Source organism: Thamnophis elegans, chromosome 2 (genome assembly GCF_009769535.1).
Source record: "Thamnophis elegans isolate rThaEle1 chromosome 2, rThaEle1.pri, whole genome shotgun sequence".
Classification (NCBI taxonomy): Eukaryota; Metazoa; Chordata; class Lepidosauria; order Squamata; family Colubridae; genus Thamnophis; species Thamnophis elegans.
The window spans coordinates 169,915,225-169,927,100 of record NC_045542.1 but is presented as its reverse complement, the minus strand read 5'-3'; the positions used below and the strand labels follow the sequence as shown (position 1 = coordinate 169,927,100).

The following is an 11,876-nucleotide window of genomic DNA, read 5'->3' as shown; positions in this document are numbered from 1 at the left end:
TTGGTTATCTTGTGACCAAAAGGAAAAGGAGTGAGATCAGCCTCAGAAAGACAACCTCTGTGGAGCAGTCCCCATGGCATTTTTTCCTTCACTTGAGCTTCCCAATGTATTTGAGTAACAAACTGCTTATATTCTTATAGTTGGGAACCTTATAAATAAACTCTTATGACGCATAATTCTACAGTCTCTTTCTGTGTGTTCATTTTTGATTATCTGATCCTGTCATTATGTTCAGTAATACCGAGCCCTTATTTTAACTCTGCTAAGGGGAACAAACCCATTCCAGGTGGTAAATTTGCTTTTTTTTAAAGTAGTGCAGCCCCTTGAGACCAGATCAACTCTATAAGAATCCACCCAGCCAGGTAAAATCAAGCAGAAAAGGTGAACAAAAGGTCAAGACTTCAACAGAACTGTAATAAATAAAAGATATAGTACAGATTGTGTAGAAAAAGGGGGATTCCTTCCTTGAGTTTCAACGCAGGAATACAGACAACAGAGATGACAAATTGGTGTAAAAGTATCTCCACAGTATTTATTGCTTACATATTTATTTAATAACAAATGTAGTTTGAGTATGGCTTCTCGTCACATTTGAGCCCCTTCCACGTCTCTGTTTATTCTAACTCTCCCAGGAGCACATCCACATTTAAGACAATTCTAAGAGGAGAAGAAATCCCAGTTGGCCAGAAGCAGCAATCCAATCAAGTTTCCTCCAAAGCCGCTTGGCTCATTGCAGCCCAGCTCAAGCTCCCCCACACCCATCATCCTCTGCCACCTATAGCACTTTACCTTCGCATCCCCTGCCACACTGGACCAAACGTTTCCCCAGCAGCAGGGCGTCCTTTAGTTCTAATTATCTGTTGAAGTCTATGTCTGTCTTGTTTTGTTGCAGAGACAGTTATGGAGGTGCAGATGACAGACTCAATAATTCCTCTGTAGAACAGAATCGGCAGCTCTTTGGGCAGTTTGAACTTTCTTAATTGGTGCAGAAATAACATTCTTTGTTGTGCTTTTTTGATGACATTTTTTATATTAGGTGTCCATTTTAAGACTTGAGATATGATAGAACATAGAAACTGGAAGGTCTCTACTGTTGATACTGTGTTGTCTAGTATTGTAAGAGGTGGAAGTATAGGCAGGTTTCTCCTAAAATCTACTACAGTTTTGAGTGTATTTAGTTCAAGATTGTTCTGGTTGCACCACAAGGCTAGTTCTTCAACTTCCCACCTGTATGCAGATTCATCATTGTCTCGAATGAGACCAATCACTGTTATATCATCTGCAAACTTCAGTATTTTAATAGAGGGATCTTTTGAGATGCAGTCAGCCTTGGGGGACTCCTGTGCTAATTGTACAGGTATCTAATGTAATTTTGCCTAGCTTCACCTCCTGCTTCCTGTCCGTTAGGAAGCTTATGATCCATTTACAAGTGTTTTCAGATACTGCTAGCTGATTTAGTTTAGTTAGAAGAATATCTGGAATGATGATATTGAATGCTGAGCTGAAGTCTACAAAGAGGAAGCTTGCATAGGTCTCTTGTGATTCAAAGATATTGTAGGATGTAGTGCAGTCATTAACAGCATCGTCTGTCGATCTATCGGTAGACAAATTGCCAGGGATCTAACAGCGGATTTGTGATGGTTTTCCGGTGGGCCAGGATTAGCCTTTCAAAGGCTTTCATAACTACAGATATTAGAGCAACTGGTCTGAAGTCATTTAGTTTCTTCATAGGGGGTTTCTTCAGCACTGGGATGATAGTAGAACGTTTGAAGAAGGAACATAGCACATCTCTAGTGATTTATTAAAGATGCAGGTAAAAATGGTCAGCACAAGCTTTTAAGCAAGAAGGAGTTGTCTGGGCCTGGTGCTTTTTCTGGCTTTTGTCTGTGAAATAGACCTTGCACCTCATTTTCTGTAATAACCAAAGGTGATGGACCTAATGGGATGAGGTCAGTTGTAGGAGACTTGGCTGTTATAGATGTGTCTAAGATGGGGATCATGGAGATGGGCAGTAGTTTTCTCTCAAACCTACAGTAAAACACATTCAGATCATCTGCCAGTTGTTGATTTCCTTCACCATGAGAAGGAGGTTTGCCGTAATGGGTGATATTTTTAAGAGTTTTCCACATGTTTGCTGGTTCATTTGTTGAGAACCGATTCCTCAGCTTTTCAGAGTAGCTTCTTTTTGCTGCTCTGATCTCCCTTGTTAATACGTTTCTGGCCTGATTGTACAGCATTCTATTGCCTTTGCAGACGTCTTTGGTACGACGTAGCTGCTTGAAAGTTTAGCTGTGAACCAAGGTTTATTGTTACTGTATATTCGCAGGTTTCTGGTTGGCACACATAGGTCTTCACAAAAACTGACATGATGTTACAGTATCTGTAAGTTCATCCATGTCTACAGAGGTATCTTTGAAAACATTCCAGTCAGTGCAGCCAAGGCAAGCCTGTAAGTTTAGCTTTGCCTCCTCAGTCATTCTCACTAATTTAATTGTTGGTTTCATGACTTTAAGTCTTCGTCTGTAAGCAGATGCAAGGTGAATCATGCAATGATCAGAGTGTCCCACAACTGCTATTGGTAAAGACCGATAAGCATCTTTTAATGTTGTGTAAAGGTAAAGGTTCCCTTTACACATGTGTGCTAGTTGTTCCTGACTCTAGAGAGCAGTGCTCATCTCCATTTCAAAGCCGAAGAGCCAGCACTGTCTGAAGACGTCTCTGTGGTCATGTGGCTGGCATGACTAGATGCCGAAGATGCACGGAATGCTGTTACCTTCCCACCAAAGGTGATTACTATTTTTCTACTTGCATTTTTACATGCTTTCGAACTGCTAGGTTGGCAGAACCTGGGACAGGTAACGGGAGCTCACTCTGTTACACGGCACTAGGGATTCGAACCATCGAATTGCTGACCTTTCTGATCAAGAAGCTGCACAGAACAGTTACTTTCCCACAAAAGTAGTCCCTATTTTTATACTTGCATTTTATATGCTTTTGAACTGCTAGGTTGGCAGAAGCTGGGACTCAGTCTTAGCCACTAAGCCACGCTCTGTTGTATAGCAATGATCTAAAGTAGTCTTGCCCCTCGTGTGATAATTGACATGCTGAAAATATTTTGGTAGCTCTTTCCTTAAGTTACATTGGTTAAAATAACCTAAAATAATTGGAAGAGAATCTGGGTATTTAATTTCAGCCCACATAATCTGGTCAGCTAGAGTTCATAATGCATTATTTACACAAGCTTGTGGGGGAACATACACAGCAATTAAGAGAAATGAGGAAAACTCACATGGGGAATAGAATGGTTTGCAATTGATAATTAATGTCTCTAAGTCCACATCACAGAATTTCTTTAGTATAGTTATATCTTGGGACCAGTGACTGTTAATATATAAACATAAGCCTCCTCCTTTCTTTTTACCAGATGTTTTTGCTCTGTCTGCTCTTTGTAACTGAAATCCTGGGATATCCAGGCTGCTATCATCAATTGATTCATTTAGCCAGGTTTCTATGAAGGAGAGAGAGCTGCTGTGTTGTAAACATCAGACTTGCATCTGTTTAAAAGACGTATTTCATCCATCATTTTAGCGAGTGAATGTAAATTAGTCAGAAATAGTGAAGGGAGAGGAGTTTTTATCCCACTTTTCCGCTTTTACCGCTTCTTCGCCTCTGGCATCTCCTATATTTCTTTGTGTTTATCCATTGTTCAGAGGAAGTCCCTTCTTCCTGTGCTAGAAGCTTCTGCATTTGTAAAGATATGGGGGGGGCAGTGTGAAGTCACAGAAAGCTGCCCAACAAAGTTTGTTTGATGCATAGTAGTTGGTCTCTTGAGTATGAAATCCATCGTGGGAGTGGGAAGTCCTGGGAGGCTTATCTTTGCATGGTGGCATTGGCAACAGATGGAGGCAGAGGTGTGGGGATGAAGGCATGCCATCCTGATGAGCTTTGTGGGCTACAGGCAAGCAGAGTGTGGGTGGGACAGAGTGGGCAGGTGGCCATGGGACACTTCACACCTCTCGGCTTGCCTGTGGTCCACACAGCATCAGGATACCCTGTCTTCCTACAACCATGCCTCTACCTCTGTCTGCTCCCAGTGCCACCACGTGAAGACGAGCCTCCTGTGGCCAACTGCCTGATCCAGCAGACCAACTTGGCTTTCCCACAGCCTGCGCAGTGCATCCAGATCACCTGCCATCCCGACCCGCGCCTCTGTCTGCATCTGCAGCCAGTGCCTTTGTGTGAAAATGAGCAATCCAATTGAGTTGTTATTGGAAAACCTCTTAGGGAGTGAAAAGCTGGAGTATCCTTTTTCTTCATCTTCAAGGTTTTTGGCTCCAGCAAGCACCATCGCTTTGGAAAGCAATGGTATTCAATAAAATACTTTACCAAATCATAGCTTGAATATAGTTATCCACATTGCTCAGTTTCAGCATAACTATAATTAGTTGCTATAAGCGCAAGCATCTGGTTAGCCACCAGGGCAGAAATGGCTGCAGTTCAGGCACTTTCCTGAGATGCGATTTAGCATTTGTTCACTGAACAAATCTTGGGTGAAAGGCCAATTTTCTTACTTTGGCAATGAAATCTCAGGTTATGATCAAATTAGGAGGAATGTTGTACACCAATGTTTCTCAACCTTGGCGACTTTAAGTCCTGTGGACTTCAACTCTCAGAATCCCCCACCCAAATACTCTGCCACCACATGACTTCGGCCGACTTTTGAGCGGCGACAAAGAATAGCGCATGCGCAGAAGTCCTTTGCCAGGCCCGGATGTTGAACGGAGGAGAGGAGCGGCGGTCGTTGCCATATGAGACGCTCTAGTCAAGAGCAATAAAGGACGAGGGATCATAGTCTTGTGCCTCTCTAGGAAGCAATCATATCTCACCGAGTCTGTGGAAAGCCTGGCGAGCGCGGGAGATTTTGGCGGGACCGAGTTGCAGTTGCTTTTCGCCTCAGAAGCCCTGAGGGAGCGGAGACCCCGCCCTTTCCCTCCACCCCGCGGTGCGAGTGGGCGTGGGAGGATCCGCCGTGAGTTAAGGCGGCGGCCTCGGAGGGAGTTTTACACCGTCGGGGCTGCGCTGAAGCCGGAGACCGAATGGAGGCTGGGTGGTCTCTTCAGGCGGGGAGCGGCGGGGGAAGCGGCGACCCAAGCAGCCTCCCCGAGGGGCCGCGGGCGCTTTGCAGCCGCCTGCACCGACTGTGCCGGGGGTGGCTGCGGCCCGAGCGGAGCAGCAAAGCCGAGATGCTGGACCTGGTGGTGCTGGAGCAGCTGCTGGCCCTGCTGCCCCCGGAGCTGGCGGGCTGGCTGAGGGAGTGCGGGGCGGAGAACTGCGCCCAGGCGGTGGCCCTGGCCGAAGGTTGCCTCCTCGGCCCCGCAGCCGCCCCGGATCCCGGAAAGGGGTGGCAGGTGAGACAAGTATACCCTGGGACGCTGATGTATTTCGCAGCCTTTGTAAGAAATCGCAGCCATGAAGAAGTCGTCATCGGAAGATTTTCAGCAATTCCTAATGTTTTGCAACTCATTCCATCTTGAGGCAAATGCTTCAGTTTCACAGTGGTAAAAATTCTGTGGGATGCTGACATATGTAGCAAACTTTGTAGGAAATCATGGACATTGAGAGATTAGGGCAAACATCTGGTTAGGCATCATGACAGAAATGGCTGCAGTTGAGGCACCCTGCTTTTTCATTGAAAGTTATAATCTTGGAAGAAAGGCCCATTTACTTATTTCACCAAACAGATTTCAGGATAAAAGATACCTCAGGTTATCCTCAGATTAGGAGGAATGTTGCACACTATTACATTTGTTGTTTCCCATTGCTGTTTGATCTTTATGTAGATTAGAACCTATTCTGATTTGTGGTTTTGAATTGCAGAAGGCAGAATGTGTGAAGAGTGGACGGATTTGCTTCCCACATATTCCAATAGAAATGCTCTGGTTCAGCTCTTCCTTTCTATATATTCAAAATTATCTTAAAAGATTTGTAACTATAAGTGAAATCTGATTGGGAATTTTAAGTGGGAAAGAATGAAGTATTGAAATTACCTTTTATGACGATCATGTTTTCAAGGAGTACACTTTACTTCCAAAAGCATCCCTGTGTTCATTCCAAAGTCTTTGCCTGAACTGCCAGGTTGCTGTGGTCCTGCACAACAAGAGGCACAGAGAAGCCTCCATAAAATGGAAGGGGAGAATGATCCTATCCCTCAAAAAAAGTGAAGAGGAGGAAATGAAGACACACCTCCTGATTGGAATAAAAAAACAAAGAAACAATGGAGGGTTTCACAAAAGTGGCTGGCATTTATCAAAAAATAGCCACCAACAGAACAGGAGTTCCCAAGTTCTCTCACTTTGACAAGTTGGGGAAGTATAAGTAGACAGGGTAAATGTAAGGGAAGGTGGATTCACCATCTCAAAGTGGATGATAAACCAGGCTGTTCATTCAGTTGCAGGAGCCATTTGTGGGTGAGATCTCAGCAGAGTTTCAGGGAAGAGGGGATCCATCCAGTCTTTCTAAAGAGGTTGTTTTCTCAAGGATCCAAGTAGGAACAACTTGTCAGGTAAGTGTAGATTTCTTGTGAGAAGTTTAAACTTTTGTTTATGAGCTACTTCAAAAACTAAATGCTGAGTCTGTGCATTTGAACCTGGTCTCCCCATAGAATGATTCGGGTTGAATCTCACTGATTCAACCTTCAGAACTGTTCTGTGGATGCACAGGAAGGACAATTCAGAAGAGTCTTCTATTAAAAAATGTAATTGATATGTTGGAATATTTTTCAAAAGACTTTGGACAAGAAGTTTAAAAAACAAAGGCCATTAAGCGAAACAATAGCAATTGTAAAAAAAAATTTTACTAGTCGTAGGCCAACATATCTGCTTAAAAAGAGACTCATATGAAGGTTGTCTGTGTAAATACCCCTAAGTCAGCGCTACATTAGACTGTTGGTCTAATGATCTGAGATTTCCAGACGCGTTTCCAACATTTTGAAATAGCCCACATAAGAAATTCGTAGTAAGTTTATCCTGATTTCTAAATGTTATTTTGCTGAGCCAGGGAGATAAGACCAGGAGATTCCTCTCTCCAAAAGTTTCTTGGTGAGTTATTCCAGGTGTGTGTGTGTGTGTGTGATACGTGCTGGCATACTACAACTTGGATGCATCTAAGCCATGTTTTCTGCCTTTACAACAGGCTTCCCAGCCCTATGTGGACCTGTATAACCTATGCCTGTCTTATTGGAAATGTCCAACTGGTCTCTTGTAAAGTTCTGTTTTCTCTTGGAAGTAAGGGGAAAAAACCATAAGAAAGGATTGTCTGCTGGAGAAGATCTTATTTTTCTTTCTAGGACTCTGATCCTTTTGAGGATGTGGCTGTGGACTTTACAGAAGAAGAGTGGGCACTGCTGGATTCTGACCAGAAGGCTTTGTGCAGGGAAGTCATGCTGGAGCTTTTCAGGAATATGGCTGCTCTGTGTAAGGATCCTGTTTGCTCTGAGTTCCATTCATTGGGAAAGATGTTTTAAGTGGGAGGTAAACATAGAAAATACCTGCATTCAATTACTTACCTGACCCCTACCTGGCATCACCTTTCTAACCTTTCCTAATCTCAGGAAAATCGGGGTCAGAATGTTTACTGTGTAGCTAATATCCAGTGGAGGAACCATGGCCGCAAAGAGCTTCATACATGTTTCTTTGATTCGCTTCAGTGGCCGGGGCTCGCATCTCTATAGAACACAAACCAACAGTGGCACTTCATGAGTAGTTTTGTCCAAGGTTGTCACCATAGACACTCTTCTACAATACAAGACCGTGGCAGAAATGCTCACCATGGCTTTGGGAAAGTCTCTCAATACTCCATGAAAACCCCATGTTAGATTGACATACCAACAGCAAAATCTTAATCTGGTTGAGGGCTGTAAAGTGCCTTGGATACCATTACAATCACCTGGATAACAATTTGCATCCAACATATTCTAGTTTGATGCATAGCTAGTGCCAAGATGATAAGATGGGTATGTTTTTTACTTTTTATTCAGGGAGAAAACCCCTCCCCCTTTGCCATCATTGTAAATTCTAATGAGAATTTCTATTTGTTCTTTTTTCCAAGCAGGTGATGGCCTGGTGAATGAGAAAGAAAAACAGCCGAGGTTACTGACATTGCAAAGAGCAGTGTCTACAAAGGATCATTCCTTCTCTTTTACTTTATCTAAAATACTGAATAGAAAATACAAACCACATACTTTTACAAAATATGAGAGGGATTTCCGTCTAAGCAAAAAAATGAAACTATGCATGCAGTGTGGGAAGAGCTTCAGTACCAAAAGTAATCATAGCCATTGGAGGATCCACACAAGTGAGAGGCCATATAAATGTCCAGAATATGGAAAAAGCTTTTGTCAGAAAGCAGATGTTATTTGTCATAAAAAAATCCATATAGGAGAGAGACCATATAAATGCATGGAGTATGGAAAGAAGTGTATTGACAATTGTCACCTTACTTTACATCAAAGGATCCACATAGTGGAAAAATTGTATAAATGCATGGAGTGTGGAAAAAGCTTTCATTGGAACTCCGAACTTATTCGTCATAAGCAGATCCACACTGGTGAGAGACCATATAAATGCATAGAGTGTGGAAAACACTTTACTCAGAAAAGACATCTTATTGTTCATGAAAGGATCCACACCGGGGAGAGACCATACAACTGCATGGACTGTGCAAAACAGTTTACACAGAAAGGTCATCTCATATATCATAAAAGAATCCATACAGGGGAGAAACCATATAAATGCACAGTGTGTGGAAAAACCTTTGCTCAAAGAGCACAACTTAATGCTCATAAAAGGATCCACATAGGAGAGAGATTATTTAAATGCTTGGAGTGTGGAAAAAGCTTTAATTGGAGCAGAGGTCTAATTCTTCATGAAAGAACCCACACTGGGGAGAAACCATATAAATGCAGTGTGTGTGGAAAAAGTTTTGCTCAAACAGCATATCTTAATGCTCATAAAAGGATCCACACAGGGAAGAAACCATATAAATGCCTGGAATGTGGAAAGAGCTTTTTTGACAGTGGTGACCTTAATCGACATCAGATGATCCATATAGCAGACAAACCATATAAATGCATGGAGTGTGGAAAGAGCTTTATTGACAAGTGGCGCCTTACTATCCATCAAAGAATTCACACAGGGGAAAGACCGTATAAATGCATGGAGTGTGGAAAAAGCTTTTGTCGGAATGCAGAATTTATTTATCATAAGAGGATCCACACTGGGGAGAGACCATATAAATGCATGGAGTGTGGAAAAAGCTTTGCTTGGAAAGGACATCTTAATACTCATAAAAGGATCCACACAGGGGAGAGACCATATAAATGCTTAGAGTGTGGAAAGACTTTTGTTCGGAAAGGATGTCTTACTGGTCATGAAAGAATTCACACAGGAGAGAAACCATATAAATGCACAGAGTGTGGAAAGATGTTTGCTAGGTCAGGACATCTTTATTCTCATAAAAGGACCCACACAGGGGAAAGACCATATAAATGCTTGGAGTGTGGAAAAAGCTTTAACTGGAACAGAGATCTTATTCGTCATGAAAGAATCCATACTGGGGAGAGACCATACAGGTGCATGGAGTGCGGAAAGCAATTTACTCAGAAAAGTGGTCTTATTAATCATGAGAGAATCCATACAGGGGAGAAACCATATAAATGCACAGAGTGTGGAAAAGGCTTTACTCAAAGAGGACCACTTAATTCTCATAAAAGGATTCATAAAAGGGGAAGAAACCATATCAATGTGTGCAGTGTGTAGAAAACTTTAACATGACATTTACTCATGAAAGAATGCACAGGAAAATCCATAGTGCCTGGAATGTGGAAATAATTTTACTGGGAAAGAACATCTTACTCATCATTAAAGGATCTCTGCAAGGAGAAAGCCTTCTAAATGGACAAAGTGTAACTGAGTAGTAGAAACCCATACCTGACTCAATGTTAGAGGATCCACACAGGAGAAATCATGTAAATGCAGGCAGTGTGTAAATAGCTTTACTCTGGAAGGACACCATAATTCTCATAAAAGAATGTCCATAGAAGAACCCATAGAAATACATGGAAGGTGCTTCAGAGCAACTTTTTTGGTCCCAAATACTGGAATTCATTCAGAACAGCGAGGTGTTCCTTTTCCTAGTTTAACCTGCATTTTTCTTCTCCCTGTTGAAAGAGGGATGCAAAATAGGAATTAAGCCCTTCAGTTTCCTCCCTGTTGCCCATTACCATCTTACTATCTTTTCCAATTGGAGGACTAATGGCTTCCTTGACTTCTCTCTTAATTTACCTAAAGTCTCTATATCAGGTGTCAAGCCTGCTACCTAGATGCCTCATGTGCTGGCCCTGCTCCTGCTCAGTTTAGCAAAGGGGAAAGTCCTGATTCCTCATCCCTGCTCTATATGAAACAGAAATGGAATACATATATCAAATTGAGAAAACAGTTCAATCTGCAGTTGTTTTAATTTGCAAAACACATGCTCATTTTCTTTTCATTCCTTTTAAGGTTTAGCTAAAGAAATCTTGCCATTTCTCTTTGTTAGAGGAGTGAGTTCAGCCTCAGAAAGGCACCATGTTTTTGAGCAGTTACCAAAGCAATTATTTCTCACCACTTGAACCTCCCTACACATTTTGTGGAGGAAACTCATTTTATAGTCTTGGAACCTTATTAAGAAACTTACTAATAAAGGGGTCCCCCCTTTTTTTCCAGTAAGGTCAAAGAATTTGAAAGAATACAATAAATTTTCTAAAAAAAAAATGGTGACAGTTCACAAAGATTACTAGGGACCAATAGAAAATACACATTTCCATAGCAAGGGAAATTAAACAGGAATGGTTAAATTATTTTATTCAAAGTTCTTATTTGGATATCACTTCTGGAATTTGTGCTGGTGAAGAGAAAATATGAAAATTTGACCTTGGTTTTGTTGATTAGGAAGTTTTGTTATAGGAATGGCTCGTTATATATTAATGTGTAAAAGCAAGTTGAGCTTGGGATGTGTTGATCCTGTGCTGTGCTAAGAAGAATTGGAAATCAATGCCTCCTTTTTTTCTTTCATTTTCTCCTTGTATATCACACCCCACTTTCCCCCACTCCCTCCCCCCCCTTAATTTCCAATTTCCTTCTTTGTATTTTATATAATAAAAATGGTGGGAGGACTTTTATTAGTTGTAATTTCCATGCAGTCTCTTTCCATGTATTCTTTTTTCACTGTTAAGCTATTTAAATTTAGTAGCTGGAGCAATGGGGTTGTTCAATAAGCCAGAACATGCAGTTGTGGTTGGTTGGTTGGTGGATTGATTGAAGAGTGCTGGCTCCTATATGAGAAAATCTGCATGTGAGTGGTTGCTGTGGGTGTTGAGGGGGGGAGTTTTACTCCCCCTTTTTCTTCTGTGTATCCCCTGTGCTCTGCAATTTATCTGGTGATGCTCCTCTGCCTGACTATCTAGCCTGTTGTATATATTGATGTAGAATATGTTTGTTTATATAAAACTACAGTATGTCAGCATCTATGAGTTCATTTGGACAGCTGCACAATTCCCTGACATTATCTGACCCAGTTTTTATGGGTCCATATTTCATTCCACCTAGTGGGATAAACCCACTTCAGGAGGTAAATTTCCGAGGTTTTTTTTTAAGTATTGCCACCCCTTGAAATCAGATCAACTTCAAGATTCAACCCGCAAGGAAGGATCAAGCAGAAAAACTGAACAAAAAGTCAAGACTTCAACAGAACACAAATATATATAAAACAGAAACATGTATAGGTTACATTGTACTCTGTAGAAAAAGGGGTTTTTAACAGACCAGAGAGAGGATAAACAA

At 41.8% G+C, this 11,876-nt stretch overlaps 1 protein-coding gene across 2 annotated transcripts; it reads left to right on the top strand.

Annotated features, from left to right (window-relative positions):
* The first annotated feature begins 2,908 nt into the window (after positions 1–2,908).
* Positions 2,909–11,302, top strand: LOC116503355 (zinc finger protein 678-like). Of its 2 annotated transcripts, none has more exons than XM_032209723.1 (4): positions 2,909–5,408; positions 6,449–6,562; positions 7,346–7,472; positions 8,110–11,302. In XM_032209723.1, the coding sequence occupies exons 1-4, from the start codon at positions 5,097–5,099 to the stop codon at positions 9,813–9,815; spliced, it is 2,259 nt and encodes a 752-aa protein (XP_032065614.1). In that variant the 5' UTR covers positions 2,909–5,096; the 3' UTR covers positions 9,816–11,302. The 2 variants fall into 2 exon arrangements, with proteins under 2 accessions (XP_032065614.1, XP_032065613.1); XM_032209722.1 differs by having other exon boundaries at positions 8,107–11,302.
* The last annotated feature ends 574 nt before the right edge of the window (positions 11,303–11,876 follow it).

What these genes read in the sequence shown, in the direction of transcription:
- LOC116503355 (XM_032209722.1), top strand. Translation starts at nt 5,097, where the DNA reads ATGGAGGCTGGGTGGTCTCTTCAGGCGGGGAGCGGCGGGGGAAGCGGC. An exon ending in AAGTAGGAACAACTTGTCAG is followed by an intron (nt 6,563 to 7,345) that starts GTAAGTGTAGAT and finishes TTTTCTTTCTAG; the next exon opens with GACTCTGATCCTTTTGAGGA. An exon ending in CAGGAATATGGCTGCTCTGT is followed by an intron (nt 7,473 to 8,106) that starts GTAAGGATCCTG and finishes CTTTTTTCCAAG; the next exon opens with CAGGTGATGGCCTGGTGAAT.